The sequence below is a fragment of the Mesocricetus auratus genome, unplaced genomic scaffold, assembly GCF_017639785.1.
Source record: "Mesocricetus auratus isolate SY011 unplaced genomic scaffold, BCM_Maur_2.0 Super-Scaffold_100027, whole genome shotgun sequence".
Lineage (NCBI taxonomy): Eukaryota > Metazoa > Chordata > Mammalia > Rodentia > Cricetidae > Mesocricetus > Mesocricetus auratus.
Window position 1 is genome coordinate 5,184,740 of NW_024429208.1, and position 21,412 is coordinate 5,206,151.

Consider the following 21,412-nt stretch of genomic DNA (forward strand, 5'->3'; position numbering starts at 1 on the left):
CCCATGGTCCCTCTCCAGGCACTCAGCTCACCCCCCTAATCCCCAACCCCCAGCTTCTCTGGTTCCTATACAACCCAGCCATTTTGGTTCTTCTCGGTCCATATGCTCTCTCTTGGCCTCTTAGTCCGTGGCTCCTCGCTTGACCGGATGCCCCCCTTCCCTCCCTCTCTCGACCCTGCCCCTGGGCTCATGCCCAGCCTACTCTGGACTCTTTCAGATGCCCCGGGCGGTTCTCTCTTGTCAGCCATGTCCTCATGCGTTCACTCAGACACATAGCAGAGGATAGCCTCCTTGCTCCATCCACCTCTGTGCCGTCACTAAAAAGGAGAGAGAGCTGGCTGGCCCAGTCTCTCTGTACCTGTTACCTTGACATTCACAGGGTTGTGGCCACAGTCACCAGGTCAATGTCTTGTTCCCAGTATTGCAGATATGTAGCCGGGGGCTCCTGACCACCCAGCCTGTGACCTCTTTGTCAACTGTGTCAGCACGGTGTCACCTCAAGGATAAACCACCTGAGAAACATCCAGAGAGAACCCAGGGCAGGGACAGCAAGGCTGCCCCCCCCCCCAGTCAAGCAGACTCTGGTTGTCCTGGATGGGACAGGGTGGTGGCCATCTTGTCTCTACTGGATGGGACAGGGTGGTGGCCATCTTGTCTCTACTGGATGGGACAGGGTGGTGGCCATCTTGCCTCTACTGGATGGGACAGGGTGGTGGCCATCTTGCCTCTACTGGATGGGACAGGGCGGTGGCCATCTTGCCTCTACTGGATGGGACAGGGAGCAACCATTTTGTTTCCACTGCGTAGGGCAAGGGAACTGTCCTCTAGCTTCCCTGGAAAGATCCAGATCACAGTCTGAGAAAGTCAGCATCTTTATTGGCTCAAACAACACTGTACAAAAGTAAGACTTGGATCCCAGCATTGGGCACTCATACCAAATACTCTGCTACCCAGAAGGTCATCACTGCTGATAAGAAACTATCTAGGGCTGGAGAGATGTCTCAGCAGTTAAGAGTACTTAGTGGCTCTCCCAGAGGTCCTGAGTTCAATTCCCAGCAACCACATGATGGCTAACAACCATCTATAATGAGATCTTGTGCCCTGCATATGAATATGCAGGGAGAACACAGTATACATAAATAAATAAATCAAAAGAAAAAAAAAGTATGTCCAAGGTTTGGAGAAATGACTGAACATGAGCTGCTTTGTGAGATACAGTGCCCTCTTCTGGCCTCTGTGAGCACTGCACTCATGTGCACAAACCCACATATACATAACTTAAATAAAAACAAAATCTTTGCATAAATAGAAGAAACTGTGTATAGTTCGATATGGTGGCACACACCTGTAATCCCAACTATTGTTAGGCAGAGAAGAATTACCAGAAGTTCAAGACCAGCCTGGACTATATGAGGTGAATAAAAATAATAAAAAAAAGAAAAACAAATGATGTACTAAAGGTTCCTGACCCTCGTTTCAAAACTTAGTTCTTGCACATCAGTGGCATCCCTGAATACTGCCCAAAATAAATCTATGAAGAGGCCACTGAATACCAAGAAAAACACCTTGAAGCAATAAAAAAAAATGGACCATTTTAGGCTTGAGGCTGGCCCCACCTGAGCCCAGGCCTCCCTCCCCTCACTCTCCCATGAACCCGATGCGCCCCCAGATAGTCTCCAAGGCTAACAAGACTGTGTCTGCCATCCAGGCTTTCATGCCCACGGCCACACCTTCCTGCTGACGGCCCAGGGAGTCAGTGGCCCTATCTGAGTCACTGGCCAGCTGGGTGGAAGGCAGAGCCATTTGCACCCATACCTCATAGTTGTATGAATAGACTCGGCCACCAGAGGGCCATCTCGGGACACTTCACCAGCTGGGAGCTTGGTTCCTGTCCACAACACACAGGACAGGAGCAAGGCTGCGTGTCCTAGGTCATGGGAGCGTGTCATCACAACTCTCGTTCATGGGGTGTGGTGGCACCTGGTTGTGATGTCAGCACTGGAGAGGTGGAACCAGGCGGATCCCTGGGGCTCTCAGCATTATACAAACCCACTAGGCGAGGCCCAGGTCAGTGACAGATTCTGTCTCAGGAAAACAAGGCAGATGGAACTGAAATCTGGCACCTGAGGTTGACCTCTGACCTATAACCACACACACCCCCAGCTAAGACTCATTGGAAGCTGGACCAGGCAGAGGTCAGTCAGTTGGCCTCCTTCACGATGGTGGCGTGCACAGTTGAGGCCTCTCCTCGATTCAGTGGGTAAAGCCTGCTCTCCTAACCCTAACCCAGGGCCCACCCCCTGGGCCTAGCCTCCAGGAGGGAACTCATTCTCAGACAGCGCCGACTATGCAGGGCATCCTTGTCCATTCTCCAGGCGTGTTCGGGAAGCACTGGTCCATCCTGCCGGTGCTTAACTTGTCCGAAAGAACTCGGGTGCGAGGTTGGGCCTTCAGTCTGGACTCTGGCCAGCCAGGCTCGTGATGTCCTGGGAGGGGGAGAAGCCACAGCAGGTCAGCAGGTCCCACTGTGCGAACAGAACAGCAAGGCTGTGCACTTAGCCTTGGCAGCCCCGCCCCGCCCCAGGCAGCTCTCCCAAGTCCTTCCTCTTCGGCTACAGCCTCCAAAGCTTGGCCATCCAAACTGCACCTGGCCCCTCCTGGTGGCCTCCAGGGACCACCGGCTCCACCTGCCTCGGCTGCCAGCCCTTTGACGTGTGACTGCCACTAAATTCTGTCATCGTGGTTTAGATCGTCTCGGAAGTTTGCGAGGAGGTAGCAAGTCTGAAGTGAAGCCTGCGGATTCTGACTGGGGGGCCGGCGGCTCAGCGGGTAAAGGCATTTTGCCTCTAAGCCTGAACCACGTGGTAGGAGAGCGCCAACTCCTACAAGCCGCCCTCTGACCTCCACACGTGTGCTAGGGCACGCACGCACGCACGCGCACACACACACGTGCACGCACACGCACACACACACGCACGCACACGCACGAATGCATGCACGCACACACACGCATGCACGCACACACGCACGCATGCACGCACACACGCACGCACACGCACGCACGCACACACACGCACGCACACACACACACGCATGCACGCACGCACCAAATAGGTGCAATTTTAAAGGACAGTTTTAAAGTCTAACTGAGCATAGCAGAAAAGCCAGAAGACGCCACCATAACTCTTGCTGTCCCTTGTGTCCCCCCCCACCGAGGCGTCCCTCCCCTTAGGTCTCACCTGCTGGGCCTTCCTGGACAGGAAGTGGGCATAACTGTGTCCCTTGTACTGGCCTCTGGACTGCATGAGGGTGCAGATGGCGCAGCTGTGGTTGACCGAAAACTTGTTCAGCGAGCCGAAGGCGCACGGCGGCGGTCTGCTGGCAGGGCTCCTGTCTTCCTCTGAGAGGCGGGCCCTCTGTCTGTCCAGGGTGGCCACCAGCTTCCTGAGGGAGGCATCTGAGAACCCATTAAAAAACTTCTTGAAGCTGGGGTACTTCCGGATCTGGAACAAAAGTGGAAGCGGTCGGTGCTGACGGTGGAGTCCCTCCCACCCCAGAGCCTGCCCCCCAGAATCCGTCGTGAGCTCCCCTCCCCCATTACGTCCCTCCGCCACCCACTGGCACTCATACACGTGTGGCTCAGCTACGGGGCAAAGCAAAAACTGAACACACAGACAGGCGTGAGTCTGCACACAGCACACCGCGCTGACCTCTGTCTGGCTACAGAAACGGAGAAGACCAGATGCCCTCTCCAAAATGGTTAGGGGTAGGAGCCAGATAGTTTGTGCAGAACGTTTAATGGCTTCTTAGCCCAACTCTAAAGTCCTTCTGGTCAGTTCCCTTCTCATATCTGGAAGGGATATGAGCAACTGGGGGGTCTCCCGGGGTGGCCCCAAAGACTTGGATGGCATGTGGTTTGGGATCCTGGCACAATGAGGGGGGGTAAGGACCTGGGACCAGGCGGCCCGGACAGCGGGGTGTGTGGATGCATCTTAGGGAGGGCTGTGGTCTTCACTCTCTCACTCCCAGCAGCCATGGTGGAGGCTGCTCTCGGGAACGCACAGTGTTGATTTTCCCTACCGCACATGGTGTGGGAACTCCGGGTGGATGGGTGGTAAGATGCACGTGTCCAGGGGCTGGCAAGTGGAAAGCTGAGGCGCTTTCACCCCCTCACAGGGGACCTGCCTGTCTCTCATGGGCAGGAGCCTGGGTGGGGACAGGTGAGCTACAAGCCTGAAGGAACTGGATCCAGCTGAGCTGCTCCCAGGCACGGCTGCAAGAGCTCAGTGTCCTTGCAACAGGATCTGAAGGCTTGGAGGGTGCAAGGTCTTGGAGTGCTGGGGATTTGGTCTGGGGAGCCATCGAACATTCTGGGGTGTGTGTGTGTGTGTGTGTGTGTGTGTGTGTGTGTGTGTGTGTGTGTGTGTGTGTGTGTGATGTATGCACACATGTACATAGAGGCCAGAGGGTATTGGATGTCCTCCTGCTTTAGAACTCTTCCTTACTTATCCGCTTGAGACAGGATCTCTCACTGACCCTGGAGGGAGGCTGGCAGCCATTGAACCCCAGCATCCTCCTGTCGCCCCCCTCTCCTGCGCCCATACATCTCTGGGCTAACCCTTTGTATACATGTGTGCTTAGGATTTGAATTCAGGCTCTGACTTGTACAGAAAGCTCTCTTACCTGCTGAGCCATCTCCCTAGCCTGCCTGCGTCCTACTGTGTTAAACTAGCGTTCTCTTCACCTGGCCCTGTGTTAGGGGTTCTCTACAGAGGCACTGTTAGGTCAAGTGGGGACTACCCCTATTTTGCAAAAGAGGGAACCGAGGCTCAGAGGGGTTAAGGGACACGTCCAAGGTCGCTCAGAAGGGGGGGGGAGCTAGAACCCGGGTCTCAGAGGAGGGTGCTGGAACTCCTGTACCCACCTGGGGAGTTAGAGCGGAACCCCTGTACCCACCTGGGGAGTTAGAGCGGTACTCACCTGCCTCCCCAGGTCACTGTCCACCTCTTGGAGACCTTCTACCAACTTACGGATGACGGATTCCTCTGAGGGGAGAAGGGAGGGTGAGAAGCTGTCCCAAGTGGCACCCGGCGTCCCTGACAGACCGCCACAGCAGCATAGCCGCCCAAATAAAGACTGAGTGTCCTCTCCACCTGTCAGACGCCAACTGAGGGCTCCTAATGTTAGGAATGGGGACACTTTTGGGGACACTTGCACTCAGAGTGGCCAGCCACCGGTGCTGCCACAACAGGAGGGCCACTCAGCTGGGTTACCAGCCCCTTGGTACTGGTTGGGGCCAGGTTCACTAAAGTGTGCTGGAAACTCCCAGAGAGGTCGATAGAAACCATTGGCAGCTCGAATAGACCAGGGTGGAACCACTTACATCAGTGAAATGGGCTAATGTCCCCCAAACCCCGTCTGGACCCTTCCCCAGTCTGAAGAGCACACAGATGATGTCGGTCCCCACTGTGGGGGTCTCCTGGGGCGGGGTTCAGCTGCCTTCTCCACTCCTAGGAGCATTCCCTCCTGAGCCTAAGAGCGGACAGAAGCTGTCCCTTGGGGGCAGGGTATACTGACTAGATTCCCAGGCTCTCTCTGGCAGAGGCTGCTCATCTGGTACGTGGTGGCTTCCTGCCTGTAAAGACTCTTCTGGGGTCCCGGATGGTTCCCCTCCTGTAGCCTCCAGCTTCTGGAACGCCGGGTCTTCTGCATGTGGTGGCAGAAACATAGATGAGTTTGGCCTCTGTCTCAGTCCTCGGGGAGGTCCTGGCCCCGCCCTACGTCTGAGGGGATCTCAAGTGTTTCCTCTCTGTCCCTCTGCTTCCTCACAGTCTCCAGCGTGACAAGCACACTGGACATGCCCACGCCTCCCACCCAGCAAAACCACCCTCCCTTTAGAGGTGCAAGGCTCAGCCTGGTCAGTCAGAGCTTCACCTTCCCCTGCTGTCAAAAGGGGATGGTGAGACAGCCCGCCCGTGTTAATGAGGTAGTGCCGTGTTAGGGGCATATACAGCAGGCGCCGCGTTGAGTACCAGTTATCACCGCACGCCAGTGGTCCCCTGGCTTAGTGCAGTCCCCTTCCAACAGTCCCCTGGTCTGTTTCTGTGAGTGTTCCCTGGTGACATATAGCACACAACCACAGATCTAGCGACGCCCTCGTTTTTTAAAAAGAGGGAACTCTGAGCTTTTTGGTGGGTGTCCCGCTGAAAACTGACCCCTTTGCCTCTCCACTCTTCCCACGACAGACAGCCCGCATCCATCAAGACTTGAAGTCACCATGGCAACACCAGGCCTGCTCACCTGGGCCGCTGGGGATGGAAGCTCTGTGGCCACCGACGCACGTGGGCAGGAAGCCGTGCCTCTTGGGTGGCCGGGCCTCCGGGCTGGCAGCACCCGGAGTCCCCGAAGACGCCTCTGTTCTCTTGGAATCCCTGGAGCCGTGTTTCCTGAGGGAAAAGGTGCGCCGGAGGTTGGCCTTCTTCCCCTTGCGGGCGGGGGCGGGGTTTTCTCCAGCCTCCTCTGCCTCCTGGACCTGAGCTTGCTATGGGGAAGAAGAGAGAAACTGAGGCAGGGCCCCTGACCTTGAGCAGGTCAAAGGTGAGCCATGGCCTAGGCGGCGTAGCCCAGCAGGAGGGTGGCGGCGCTGGGTGCTGGGGAGAGTGGTCTGGGGGGGGGCAGCACAGAGTTTAGAATAAAGCAAGGGGGTGAGAAGGGTGGGGTTCCCGGAAGAGCGGGCCAGCCGGGGCGGGGTCCTCACCTGTTCTCCTCTCTCTTCCTCTGAGCTTCGGAGCAGGGCCAGGATCTTCCGCCTGAATTCTCCTAGGGAAGACAGGGTTCCTCACAAAGCGCCAGGGCCAGCACTCGCTTTCTAGGGGGCACACCCCGGCCTTCTGCTCCTTCTCTGGAGTGCAAACTTGGGCCCTCGTGCCTAGGAGGCCCTCATACTGTCTGCTGTCTCCCCAGCTCCCCCCGCCCCCCAGATGTCTCCAGATGTGTAGACCTGACAATAAATATTTCACATCCAGGCCTGGCCAACCAAGCCGGTCACCTAACAGCAACACAGCACACAGTATCTGACAACACCTGCCCCCCCCCCCACTCTCCCCTGCTTCACAGACTAAGGCTTAGTCAAGACCTCCAGCAAGGACCACCCTTGCAAAATGAGGAAACTGAGGCTAGCGGATAAAGTGTGCTCCGGGCCCATATGCTGTCTCCACAGCCTGTGACTTCCCAAAGGGAGGCTGGAACAGGCCTCGGCCTCCCTCTCTCTGCCTCGGTTTCTCTTCCTTCAAATGGCAGTCTTTGAGTGGGGTCTCTGAGGGGCCAGGTACTAACGGGATTCCCAGGCTTTGTCCCCCGGCGTCCTCTCCGCTGGTCCCTGACATTCGGCTGGGGTGTGGAGCTCAGAGGAATGTGGGCACCCACCGGCTACGGACAGGACCTGCTGGGATCCGGGCTCCTCCGAGTCTGGGAAACAGAAGGGTGCAGTAGTGAGTGCCCTGTCTCAGCCACACGCAGCCCCTAAGCTCTGAGCCCAGGTGGGTGCCAGCTTGCCCTGCCCTCCTCCTCTGTTGGGTTCGGTGAGCTTTGGGACTGTGCCAGGTCTGGGGCTCTGCTGGGGGCCAGATCAGGCCTTCTCCAGCCCCGGGAACTCCTTTGCCTCTGTTCTCCGCTGCTTCCCCTTTCCATGGGGTGCCGACCTAGCCACCGCTTGGGATGGCCCACTAGGGGACAGAGGATGCCTGACTCCATGGCCTAAACTGTCCGGCATGAGAATCCATCCTCTTATGAGCCCAAACCCTTCCTCTCTAAGCCAGAAACTCCCCCTGGCCGTGGTGTCCCGTGAGGCCTGCTCCCGTCCGCCCTGAGGCCCAGGAAAAACCCATGTGACCAGCCCTTCTCCCATTCCTCTGGCTGTAGAGCTTTGATGAGCCACGTGATTACCTAACTTCACCCCTGCACCCAGCTTCCTCACCTCTAAGGCAAACTGAGATACAGGGAGCGATCTGAGTCAGAGGTAAGATGGCAGAGAGATAGAAACCAGGAGGGCTTGGGGCGCCTCACTGGTAGACTGTTTGCCCGGCAGGCACAAGGCCCTGGGTCCTAGTCCTAGCGCCACAGAACACAGGCGGTGGTGCGCAAGCCAATAACCCTAGCCTTTAGAATGTTCAAGGACATCTGGCTACACGAAGGAGTTTGAGAGCAGCCTGGGCTCCGTGAGACTCTGTCTCAGACAAACAACAAACCCAAAAACGTACAAGCAACAACAGCAAAAAGCAACACCCCGAAAAACCAAAATAACAGCAAAACGGGGGTGCGTGTGAAGAGTTCTCAGGGGCTAAGAGCACCGGGTGCTCTTTGCAGAGGACGCGGGTTTGACTCCCAGTGCCCACATGGCGACTCAGAAGCATCTGTAACTCCAGCCTAGGGGATCTGATTCTCACCTCTGGTCGACACACACCAGACATGTGCATGGTACCCAGGCAAAACATCCACACATATTAAGAGAAATGAAAACTGTGTCTGGGAACCAGAGCCCCTGTCTCTGGTTCTGCCCGGAGCCGGCAAGGACCCTGTACACAGTAGCCTCAAGGGCTGAGATGTGCTGCCCGCACCCAGGTGAGGCCACGGGGAGGCGCCCGGCTTCCGGTCCCTCTCCATCCCCAACCCCCTCCACACTGCTCAAGGCCTAGTGTGGACATCAGAACGAAGCTGGCCAATCCCAGCCCTGGGAAGACTCCCGAGCTGGAGAGAAGCTGCGGTTGCTATGGCGACTGCCAGAGCCTGCTCACCATGGCTGCTGGAGACAGAAGGCCGATGGCCACTAATGCACAGGGGTAGGTAGCCAGGCCTCTTGGGCCGCGTTTCTGGGCCAACGGCAGTGGCTGCACCCCCTCTCTTGGGTTCCTCGGAGGCAGGCTTCTTGAGGGACAAGGCTTTCTTCAGGCTGGACTTCTTCTCCTGGGATTTCTTCCTCGAGGGCGGCGTTGTTCTTTGAGGAGCCAAGTCCAGCTGAGGGACTTGCTGTGGGGGAGGAGAGAGAACACAGTCAGGCCCCTGACCTTGAGGAAGCCCTCAAGGCAGCCCCAGGCAGGGACAGCCCAGAGTGGGAGGTGGCCTCAGGAATTGGAGAGTGGGGCGAGCTGGGCAGGGAAGGTGGGGCTCGAACCCTGAGCTGCGGCAGCCCTGCAGGTCCTCTCTGATGCCAGTGCCTCACCTGCTCCTCCAAATGGTCCCCGGCATTCTTGAGTAATTCCACAATCTTCCAGATGACTTCATCCTCTGCAAGAGAACACCGACAGTATTTGGATCTAGTCCTAATGTGGCCGGCCCGGCTGGTTCCCTCGGGATCCATGACAGCTCCTGGGAGGTGGCTAAGGGAGAAGCCTCCCCCACTACCCACCTTACACTACCATACACTGCCCACCATACACTGCCCACCCAGGGCTGTCTTGAGTGAGAACTGGCAGAGTCACATGGAAGCATTTTTTGTTGTTGTTGTTGTTTTGTAGCCAAAGTATGACTTAAGTTGTTTTTAAATTAACTTCTAAATTCTATTTATTAGGGTAGAGGTTAGAGGACAACCTTTGGAATTCAGTTCCCTCCTTCTATTATGTGGGTCCCAGGAATCGAACTCAGGTCATCAGCCTTGGTGGGACAGCCCAAAGCATGACATTTTATGCAGGGATATAAGGCCAGGTGTCTGGGAATCCAGCCTGCCCTGCTAACTGGCCTACAGAGATCTGTGAGCATCAGCGTTGGGGTTGGTGGTGGTTAAGCATGTATCTTTACCTCTCTGGGTCTTTAGAGCTGTCCCTGTGAAATATGGGCCAGAATCTCCACCCTGTCTCTCTCGGGGGCTGTCCGGACATCAAACAAGGACCAGGACTTGGAAACATTTCCCAAGGATGACCCCCCACGTCTTCCAGCCTATGTAATTCCCAGGGGATCTGCAGAAAGGGCAGCCCCACAGCCTGAGGCTCAGAGAGGACCCACCACACAGCCGTCCCCACCGCCACTCACGCAGGAGAGCCTGTCCTTGGGTGGCGTGCTCAGGAGAGTCTCTGTGCCAGGGCTGGCTGCAGGGTTTCTGTCCCTCAACTCCAGCTCCCTCACCCAGCAGTACCCCCGGCTTCCAGTTTCCTGACACAGTCCACAGTGAGGGAACCACAAAGTGAGTACCTTACAAACTGGCCACGGAAATTCCTTTCTATCCCCTGCGTGGCCTGGCTTTTTAGAGAGTTAGAGGAAGCGGGAGTGTTGGGATTGGTCAGGAGCGGTGAAGGTGTCCTGAGTGCGTGTGAGGCTGGGTGTACTACTGTTTAAGTCCACAGAGCTGAAATGTCTTCTTACTCCCCGTGCTCAGAGAGAAAATTCTTCGAAGCAGTCTGACTGCTACTAGCTGTGGCCACTGGATGCTTCTTTCCATTTTTCCTCGTATCTGTTTTATTTATTCAAGCCCAAGGCCTCTTACACGCTAAGCAAAGTCCCTGCCCAACTATACCACCAGTGCCTACTCGATAGACAGGTGGTAGGTGATATAGATAAGATAGATTCGATAGGTGATTGATTAGATGATTCATAGGTGGATGATGGATGGATGATAAACAGATAAATGGTAAGTGGCCTCCTACAGAAGACCTTGAACTTTGTTTTGTGTTTTGTTGAGACTAGGTTTCTCTGTGTATCCCCTGGCTGTCCTGTAACTTGCTTTGTAGGCCTGGATGGCCTCAAACCTCTTGAGTTCTGGGATTAAAGGCATGTACCACTACTGCTAGGTAGGCTTGAACTTGTAGCCTTCCTGCCTCTGCCTCCCCAGTGCTAGGATTACAGGCGTACACCACCACACCCCATTTATGTGATGCTGGGGGTCTAATGCCAGCTGTGTGTGTGCCAGGCACTTACTCTACCGACTAACTGAGTCCTGGCCCCTCTTACATGTATTTTTAAATACATTTGAAAAGATCGAAAGCCAAGGCATGTTCCAACTGACACGGAGGCAGGAGTGCTTCCAGAAGCTTTTCTGGTACCCCTGCCTCCCTCCTGTTAGACTCTCCTAAAAGTACTCAGTGCCAGACGCGGCAGAATAGGCACTAAAGATGTGCGTGTCTGTTGAGACTCACCCCGAGAGGTCTCAGTGGTCACCCTGGGTCTGGTGCAGTCTCCTACCCACAAGGAAAGAAGGGTCCTAGCCATTTGGACTCACGGTCAGGCTTCTGGGGGTCCTCTTCCCATGGGGGACCTGCACCTTGGGCAGAGCTCTCTGAGGAGTCAGCAGGGCCTTCCTCGGCGGGCAAGGCCTGGAGAACTTCAGGGTCTGGTCTCCCTGGAAGTCACATGAGTAGAAGCCCGGGTTAGTGACATTGTTCTGACCTTGTTAAACCCACAGGTATCTCGGATTCCACAGAGTGGACAGGCCCAAATCAGAAACAGGCCAGGATTTCCCGGTGAGAAGGGGGGTGTCTCAGGGTTCCCCTCCCACCAGCTCTCCCCGGAGCATGGCTACGCCGAAGCCTCCAGCACACAGCCGAGGCCTCTGGGAGTGGAGGAGACTTCCCTTCACATCCCCAGCTACAGGGAAGCCTGCTGTCTCCTTTGACCACGGAGGAATCCAAGGCTCCGGAGGCGGCAACTACAGAAACCATCCCAGCAGATTTGTTCTTGGTAGGGCAAGGTCTAGACACCTGGCAGGCACCATAGGCCAGCGTGCGTGTGTGTGTGTGTGTGTGTGAGTGCGTGTGTGTGTGTGTGAGTGTGTGTGTGCGTGTGTGTGTCTGTGTGTGTGTGAGTGTGTGTGTGTGAGTGTGTGTGTGCGTGTGTGTGTGTGAGTGTGTGTGCGTGTGTGTGTGAGTGTGTGTGTGCGTGTGTGCGTGTGTGAGTGTGTGTGTGAGTGTGTGAGTGTGTGTGTGTGTGTGTACCAGCTACTTCCGCCCCTCCCCAAATCTCCCCGCACTTGTACCAGCTAGTGCGTGTGCCCACGCCAAACACTTGCTTTCGTGTGAGCTGTGTTGACCCATGAGACAGCAACTCTTGTATCTATTTTTGTGGATGGGGGACACATTAAGGCCCAGAGGGAGGGAGTCACCGGCCCTAGGCCACGCAGAATGAAGGATAGTGGCACCCCTGGTGAGTTGACCTCAGCTGTTCAACCTCATAGAAATGTCCCCCACTGTCCACACTTGATCTCGATTGAGGACGTTGAGTAGACCCTGGCCCTTGGGGTGGGACGATGGGGTCTGCTCACCCCTGCAGATCAGCCCCAGGTCCACTCCCTCGGACCGCGAGGCAGCCAAGCCGGGCAGTATGTCTTCTTGGCCGTCCGCCCCTGAGCTCTGGGGCCCTGTGGCCTCCTCAGCAGCAGGCTTCCTGTGGCCGTGTTTCTTGTGGCTGGTCCTCTTCTCCTGGGATTTCTTCCTGAGGCCTGGCTCCTCCCTCGCCTCTGGGAACTTGCTGGTCTGCCCTTTCCCTTTCGATTTCCTGCTGGCCTTTTCTCTGGGCTCCTCTACACCAGTCCTTGGGAAAAAGAGACTCAGCAGCACACTCGCCCAGCTCTGATGGGTCTGCTTCCGGGGCTTCTCTTTCTTGGTGTCTTCTGGGGGCCCAAGCTCACAGGGGAGAAATTCGCTCTCCTCTCCCAGAGGGAAGGCTGCGGCCACAGCTCCCTGGGCCTCTGCAAAGTGAGTCGGGCTCCCAGGACCTCTGTCCCCATCGCTGGCTGTCCGGTGAAGCACCTTCTTGTAGGTGGGCCCGGAGGGGTACTTGGAGTTCAAGGACTCAGAGTCCTTCTTGGGAACCTGCCGGTCCAAGGACTGGGCTCTCTTATCTGCAGGAGACTTCCTCCGGCCCCTTGGGGTCTCCACTGGGCTACAACCAAAACAAACAGCTCCCTCAGGAGAGCTCAGCCAAAGACTGACCCATGCCCACGGGCACTCATGTGCCTCCGTCGCTATGATGTCACCCTGTCCTGGTGATGCCCACCGCCCTCTCCTGGTGATGCCCACCGCCCTCTCTACTGGTGGTGCTTTCCAAGGCTTGTCTTGTGTAAAGTCCTGGACACCTCACAGGGAGGGGGTCACTACCCCCGTTTTCCAGAGAAGGACATGGAATCAGATTCTCGGCCGGCTGGCCTGACACCGCCAGAGTCACCCAGCCCTGCTGTGGTCACCTCTCTCCCCAGAAGATTTGGGTTTGCGACTCTGAAACAACTCTGGTCAGGAGGCCTTTCACTTCTTTTGGATTTTACCACCTGCAATCCCACTTGGGGCTGAACCTACAGCCATGAGCCAGACATAGCGTACATCTAGAACGGAATGCTCTGGTGTTTAAACTGATCATGCTCAGAAGTCATGCGGGCTTAAGAAAAGGCCAGTACAGGCCACTGGACTGCCTGACTGTATTAATTAGATCCAAGGAAGTTGAGCCAGAAGTGTTGACCAAACAGTGGTCAGGGCTTGTGTTAGCCAGGACCAAAGCACGGAAGCAGTCCATCATAGGACGCCATATTCAGCTCAGGCCCCTCCCCTTCCCTGAGGTGGGGCGGCCCAGGGGTCCATCCCACACACAGCAAGTTGGAGCAATCCCCGCCCAGATAAAAAGAAGGAGCAGCCATATTTAGAAAGGGCCGGTTGCTATGGAAACAGTTTTCCCCAGCAGTGGAGATGAGCTCAGCCTCTTTCCCCTGCCTTCACCACACCCACACGATGCTTCCAGAGTTCCCCAGGGAAGGGCAGCCCCGGGGTCCTCAAGCCCACTGACCCCTCTTCCTTCCTTGACAGCCCCCTGCCCAAGGTGTCCTGGCCTTTGACCCCATGACCGCCTCCTGGCAACTCTTTCCAGGTGGCCTCAAACCAACTCAGATCATCTCTACTTCCCCCCTCCCAACCCCTCTGCCTGCTCCTTTTTTGGAATGTTCTAGAAGCACTGCTCCAGATGGAGGTCAGGGACTGAGAGCGTAGCTCGCCAGAGTGGGTGAGCCAGTCACCCTAGAGAGGCTTTCTCTGTGGACATGTTTTCCTGAGAAGACAGTGGCCCACCTCCCCGTGTTACACAGCCTCTGTCTTTCTAGGTGCTCTCAGTCTGAAATTTTGCCCGTCTGGGAGTCCTCGAGGAGGAATGACTCTCTCCTCCCATGTCTGGCCTGATTGTAGGGGAATCACACCCTGGCCCAGACCAGGAGCCCGCAACTACCCAGCCACATTGCGTGGAAACCCAGCCATTGGTGTAAACACATTTATTGCTTAACTGAGAGTAGCCTTCAGAACAAAGTCCACCCTAGCCAGACATGCCTGGGTGATGCACAGGTCGCAAAGCCTACGATAGAAAATGGTTCCAGTGACTCATTTATTTATTTTATTATTTTGTTTTCGAGACAGGGTTTCTCTGCATTGTTTTAGAGGCTGTCCTGGAACTCACTCTGTAGACCAGGCTGGCCTCGAACTCACAAACATCCTCCTGCCTCTACCTCCCTAGTGCTGGGATTAAAGGCGTGCGCCAACACCGCCCGGCCCAGTGACTCATTTCACAGCCACAAAGCACCAGAGAAGTCACACCAAGCTGGCATGGTTTTCCCCAGCACGAGTCTGTGTGTGGTGCATTTTCTAGACTGAACTATGACCTCAGCATTACATTGACCTGGCCTGTTACCCTCATGCAACAAAGTGCTCCCTCCACCACCCCTGCAGGCACTCAACACACACCAATTCCTCACAAACACTGCAGGAGGCCTTCAGGGGGACACACCTGGCACACTGCCAGCCCGCCCTATCTCAGAATGTCCAACACCGTCTCTGTTTCAAGTAGAAGAGGCTAAAATCTCACAGCCAAGCTTGCTGCCGGCCTCCTCTCTAAGATCCGTAAGGAATGCCTGCGGCTTCCCTGCTGTTCCCTGGGTGTTTGTGGAACACAAACACTCCGCATGTGAGCCCTTCCACGCTGTGATCTCATTGCCTCTGACAGTGCCTCATGAATCAGACTGGCGTGGGGACACATGGTCAAAGTCCCGGTGCTGGGAGCAGAGAGCTGGGCCAGATTATCTGCTCACCCCATTCCAAGTCCCGTCTTCTCACTCCCACACCAAGCAACATCTAAACATGCCTGAGTGCTCAATGGACGTATGCACCCAAGACACGAGATTAGGAACCCAGAGTGGGCCTCGCAGCCCCGTGGCCCATGGCTATGCTGAGCTTCCGCAGTCTCTCACGGGCCCATGCCACCCACAGCTGTCAGTCAGGCTCTGGAGCCTTCCCAGGGAAAGTCAGGAGAGGCTAAATACAAATCCGTCATCCTAGATCCTGCAATGGCACAGCCCCTTTCACAGCCTTCCCACACGCTGGGCACTGACGTGCTCCTCAGGGACCCCCGAGCCTCCACTGGCATGCCTGGAACTGAGACATGGTGGTCTTGTTTTCCCGAAACACCGGGTCCATCCTGTGCCACACCTGGTCTCACTTGTTAAGCAGTGACAGTTCGAGGTCGCCATTTTTTCATGGGGCCTTTCTTGGATTCTTACAGTGCACAGGCCCTGAAAAGTGCCGAGCCCACTGCCCTGTAGTGTGGGAATCCTCCAGACCCATCCTGGCAGGTCCCCTTCCTGCACAGAGGCCAGGTCAGAAGGGACAGCCACCTTGGGCTCAACCCAAGTCTGTGGTGGTCTTCCTTTACATAATTGAGAGAAAGCCACCAAGCCCTTCACTATTCCAGCCTGCGACCCCGGTCACCCCATGAGAGAAAGCCACCAAGCCCTTTGCTATTCCAGCCTGCGACCCCCAGTCACCCCACATCTGTTGGCAGCCCATGGGTCCCTCACGTCTGAGCACACCTTGGATGCCCCAGCTGGTCCTTGTACACTGAGGCATTGTGGGAGGCCAGGGACAGATGCAGGTGGGCAGAGGCTCCTTCCTGCCCGGGCCTCGACCTCTGCAGTCCCAGAGGTGCCTTCCCCGAACACGGCAAAGTCCACGGTGACCCCCAAGAAGCCACAGAGTGCTGTGGTCGCTAGACTGATCTGGGTTCTCTTCTTACATGTGTGTGTATGTGCTCCTGTGTGCACACATGCATGTGTGTGTGTGTATGTGTATGTATGTGCCCGTGTGTGTGCATACCAGTGTGTGTGTATACATGTGTCTGTATGTGCTCGTGTGTGTGCATGCCAGTGGTGTGTGTGTGTACATGTGTATGTATGTGCCTGTGTGTGTACATGCCAGCATATGTGTATGTGTGTACATGTGTATGTATGTGCTCGTGTGTGTGCATGCCAGTGTGGTGTGTGTGTGTGTGTGTGTGTGTGGTGTGCAGGGGTATAATGTGAGTGGTATAATGTGGTGTATGCGTATGTGGAGTGTGAGGTATGTGTGGGGGTGTGTGCCATGATGACACACGTGTGGAGGTAAGAGGAGTCATCCTTTCTCTCCTCCTTTCTGTGGTTCTGGGGACTGAACTCAGGTCGCCAGTCTCGGAGGTCAGGAAGAAAGTGCCTGTACCTATTGAGCCATCCTGCTGGACGCTGTTCCATCTCTTTTAAAAACGAGAAAAAAAGACCCTAGGAGGGTCAGTGAGCTAGAAGCAGAGCCAGGCCTGGACTTGGGTTCCTTTTGGGTCCCTGAAATACCCACCCATTGCCCCGGTTCACAAGGAGAGGTTCAACCTACCTCAGACCACAGAAGTCGCTGCTGTCCCGGGACATCCCTGGGCTGGGATTGCTGGAGCGGGGCATTGCCCCCTGTTAAGTAGAAGTCCTTTGAGGTTCAGGTCCAAAGCGAAGCTGCTATTGCGGCTGGCGATATTCACAGGGGCTCAGAGCGTCTGGGCTATATATACCATTGTTTCCCAGGAGCTGAACTCACAGGTAGCCAACCAGAGGCAGGGCCGGCCCAAAGGCTCCACCTGTTGCTGCCCGCCCAGCCTGCTTCCCGCTCCTCTGGGCCGTGCCAGAGATAGGAAGCTTGGTTTAACTACCCGGGAGAGAGAGAGGAAAACAAGGGCAGTTTCAGTTGACAACTTCCTTATTATACCTCAGTCCCAGAACGAAACCAGCGTGACAAAAACAGCTTCAGCCTGGTCAGTGCGCAAAACTAAGAGTGAAGCCTCATGGGAAGCCCTGTGTGGTGTCACCTCCACAGCCTCCCTTGGCCTTGTCTTGAAGATCGCTGGAGAGAGAAGAGCAGTCCGTTGAGGAGATGCGTGTGGTGTTTCATCCGATGACGGAAGCCGTGTGTTCAGGCACTTCTATGGAGAGTGGGGTCACCACGGGCTTTCTGTTTGTTTTTGCTTTTAACATTTGTATTTAATTCTTTGACAAATTCACGCATAGACACAGTGCATCTTGATCCTGTTCATGCCCGACTCTCCCCTCCACTCCCCTCCAGACCCCACCAACCCGTGACCCTCCCGCTCCGAGTCCAATTAAGTGCTGTCTCTGTGTCCAAGGACAATCTACCAGCACTGCCCCCAGAAAAATGACTCCCTCTACCCCAGCAGCCAGCAGTTAATTCCCAGTAGTTTCTCAGTGGTGATGTGTTGTCATTTGGTTTGGATTTTTTTTTTGAGACAAAAGTCCTGCCCGACCAAAACTGGCCCTTTCCTGTTATTTTATCCTGCCTTTGGAAAAAAAAAAAAAAAAAAAACGACTCTTGCCAGGGGTTGCTGGCGCACGCCTTTAATCCCAGCACTCGGGAGGCAGAGGCAGGCGGATCTCTGTGAGTTCGAGACCAGCCTGGTCTACAAGAGCTAGTTCCAGGACAGCCTCCAAAGCCACAGAAAATAAAAAACAAAACAAAACAAAACAAAACAAAACAAAAAAAAATGACTCTTGGAGGAGGGTCTAGGTCCTGCCCTGGATGAAATGACAGACTATGGACACCCTCATGGAGGGCCTCACTCTCCCTGGGAAATGAGGGGGTTTTGGGAGGTTGGTGGGAGGGCTTGGGAGGAGGGGAGGGAAAGGGAGTGGGACCTGGGATTGACATGTGAAGCAACCTTATTTCTAATTTAAATTTAAAAATAAAAATTTTTTTAAAAACCATAGATCTGGAGACTGGAGAGATGGCGCCAAGGTTAAGAGCTGCTCTTACAGAGGACTTGGGTTAGTTCCCAGAACCCACATGGTAACTTACAAACCATCCATAATTCAGTTCAAGGCATCGGATGTCCTCTTTTGACCTCACTGACACCATGCATGTGCACACACACATACATGTAAGCAAAACACTTTATGCGCTTTAAACATACACTGGTCTTAGCCGTATTTGATGGTACATACCTTTATCAGCACACGGAAGGCAGAGGCAGGAGGATGTTTATGAGTTCGAGGCCAGCCTGGTCTACAGAGTGAGTTCCAGGCCAGCCAGGACTACGCAGAGAAACCCTGTCTCAAAAAACTATAACATAAAAACCAGAAAATGGTTACGGTGATAATCTTTCTGGTGCATTCTATATTACATAAAAAAGAAGCCTATGGTGGGGCAGGGCCAGGATTTTCCTGCCGCTCAGCAACCCTGTCAGACAGGCCTGCTCTTCGGTGCTGACGGAGGGGCTGAGGTGGGGTTGCGGTGGGGTCTGGGGAGCAGGGCCAGCCACAGGGTGTGTGTCTGGAACACAGTGCAGAGTACAAAGGATGTCGGGGTGTGCACCCGCAGTCCCAGCATGCCAGAGGTAGAGACAGAAGGAGCAGGAGTTCAAGGCCAACCTCTGGTCCATGGAAAATTCCAGGCCGGCACAAGTTACAAGAGATTCTGTCTCAAAAATGAAAAGATTTTTCAGGAAAGGCAGAGCTGAGCCTACAGCAGGCTGAGGTCTTTCCAGGGCAGGTCCTACACGCCTGCCCAGGCCAGCCTGACAGAGGGGGCTCTGTGAAGAGGGATGGCAGAGGCGGGGGAAGGGGAGATTGAGGCTATTTTGTGAAATTTTCATTTTTAATATTAGATATAGGAGTCCATGTGTGACTCGGGGTAGAACACTTGCTGGTGTGTGTGTGTGTGTGAGTGTGTGTGTGAGTGTGAGTGTGTGAGGTGTGTGTGAGTGTGAGTGTGTGTGGTGTGTGTGAGTGTGTGTGGTGTGTGTGAGTGTGTGTGAGTGTGTGTGGTGTGTGTGTGAGTGTATGTGTGAGTGTGTGTGAGTATGTGAGTGTGTGGTGTGTGTGAGTGTGTGTGAGTGTAAGTGTGTGTGAGTGTGAGTGTAAGTGTGTGTGAGTGTGTGTGTGTGGACCTGAATTCCAGCCCCAGTACTGAAAAATGAAAAGATGTAATGTGAAAAAGTGCACAGGGAGCTAGAGATGGCTCAGAGGTTTACAACACTGGCTGCTCTTCCGGAAGACCCGGGTTCAATTCCCAGCACCCACATGGCAGCTCACAACCATCTGTAACTCAGGTCCCAGGGTATCTGACACCACCTTCTGAGCTTCAAGAGTGCCAGGCACGCATGTGGAGTACAGATTTAGACGCAGGCAAATATTTATACATGTAAATCTAAAAAAAAAATCTAAAAGTGCACAAGTAATAATATAACTTGCTAACTTGGGTATAGAATAGAACAGTCCAAGTGGCATACTCTTATAATCCCATATTTGAGAGGTTAATACAGGGTCAAAAGTTCAAAACTAACCTGGGCTGCCATAGTGAGAACTTCTCTCAAAAATCCAACAACGGGATCAGAGGTGGTGGTGTGTGCCTTTAATTTCGGAGGTCCAGGTGTGTCTGTAAGTCCCAGGCCAGCCAGGGCTACACGGTGAGATCCTGTCTCAAACAGACAGACAAACAATAACAATAACAATAACAATAACAAACCCAACACCCAGCAATGGAGAAAAGAAGCGGGAAGTGTATAAGCTGACCACACGACCAACCGCGATACGGCGAACAGGAAGGTTTTTAGTGTAGCTGTGAGGAGGAGAGAGAACGAGGCAGACTGAACGCGGCCAGCGAAGCGGACTTGGCCATCAGAGAAGGGGGTCGGGGGAGAGAGAGGAAGACTAGGAGAGGACCAACAGTGACCAGCATAGAGAGGGGGCCAGGGAAGGAAGATAAAAGGAGGTGCTCAGCTGACACAGCAAGGCTTATTGTAAGGGGACTGAGTAGCTGGGGGGGAGGGGAGGCCCTGAGGGGGAGGGGCGGGGCCTGGAGCAGGGGAGGAGGTGAGAAGGGCCGGGATGCCCAGCTTGGACTCTGAAATCTGTAGCAGGTCCTTGTGATGCTGAGGGAGCCTGGGGTCCGGCATGCACTTTGGTAATCTAATAGGCACCATAGACGGCCATTTGTCCCTTCTGCCCGTGACAGGAGAATTGGCTCCTTTGGTAGAGGGAAAGGGCTTCAGGAGTTGCTGAGGAGTGCTGGCTTTTGTCTTACAGCCAGAATTTGGACCTGACCCGAAGGAAGTGGAGAGGGAAGGGTGGGGAGAGGGAGGGAGGGAAGTGGGGGAGGGGCAGAGGGATGGAGGAGGCAAGCTCCCCAGGACCCCTCCTCTGCTCCCCGCACAGCTACAGCAGCTCAGGTGGTTCCTAAGCTTGGTATGCACAGGTGTCCTTGAATGCTCCTGGTCTGCTCCTGGGTACCAGTGCCTCAAGGAGGGCCCATGCGACACCCACAAGAATGTGATATCAGCACAAATTGTAATAGCCAAAAACTCCAAATCTTGAAACGATTGAAATCCCCAGTCAGGAAAATGTATTCACAAATAGAATTCCTTTCTCGCTGTGGGCATGGCTGTGCGGCCCTGGGCATGGGGCCCCCAGTAAACTTGGTCTTGAGTGAAATGCAGAGGCCTGCCCTGCCTCGGGAGCAGTTCTGGGAAACAAAGCTAATTTCCCAGCTGGTGCTGGGAGTGTGGGGCAGTGCTGGTCAAAAGTCGGTTCCCATCCAGGCAGAGGGATTTGCATGTAGAAATAAGGCCGCCAATGGATTTTGCATACAGAAATGAGGCCTGGCTCCTCTGTGACCTCAGAGCAAAGAGCTTAATGGCAGCATGATGGCCTTCCAGGGCCACATCCATTTCCTGGAATCCTCAGATTCAAGGTCTAGCTCTCACTGGGCTCTCTAAGCCACCTACCTTCAGCATCCAATGTCCCCCTGCCCTCGGCAAGGGGAGCCAAGGGCAGAGACTGCACACTCCTGCCCAGAGTTGTCCTCAGAGTGAATGCCCCTCCTGCCCTGAAGTGCACTGTCTCCCAGTTCCCTGCCAGGTCCCCTTGTCACCAGCCTTCCCCTCCCCTGCTGCAGGGGCTTCCAGAATTCCCTTCCCTCGGCTGGTTGTGGGTATCTGGCCTTTGGCAAGCTGGGCAGAGCCACACTGTGACCCAGACATTCACCTCCAGGGGACCCACTGGGACCAATGACAGGTGTGTCAGTCAGGCCTGTGACTCAAGCCTTTCCATCCATGAACGTTTCGTTTTGGATTTGGGGTTTTTGTTTTATTTTATTGAGAC

The 21,412-nt window shown here is 54.9% G+C and overlaps 2 protein-coding genes across 2 annotated transcripts in view; one reads left to right on the forward strand and one right to left on the reverse strand.

The window, feature by feature from the left end:
• Pnpla1 (patatin like phospholipase domain containing 1) overlaps positions 1–6,428 on the forward strand; it is a 41,060-nt gene extending 34,632 nt beyond the window's left edge. The window contains exon 9 of the mRNA XM_013124357.3: positions 6,246–6,428. Coding sequence (XP_012979811.1) covers positions 6,246–6,270 — 25 coding nt within the window. The 3' untranslated portion in view covers positions 6,271–6,428. The remainder of the gene's footprint in view (positions 1–6,245) is intronic.
• Positions 857–16,974, reverse strand: Bnip5 (BCL2 interacting protein 5). The gene is made up of 12 exons (XM_013124358.3): positions 16,647–16,974; positions 12,245–12,864; positions 11,207–11,326; positions 9,218–9,282; positions 8,793–9,024; positions 7,336–7,467; positions 6,758–6,819; positions 6,301–6,541; positions 5,578–5,706; positions 4,981–5,045; positions 3,240–3,503; positions 857–2,486 (listed from the first exon to the last, which is right to left on the reverse strand). The coding sequence occupies exons 1-12, from the start codon at positions 16,709–16,711 to the stop codon at positions 2,451–2,453; spliced, it is 2,031 nt and encodes a 676-aa protein (XP_012979812.2). The 5' UTR covers positions 16,712–16,974; the 3' UTR covers positions 857–2,450.
• Between the last annotated feature and the right edge of the window lie 4,438 nt (positions 16,975–21,412).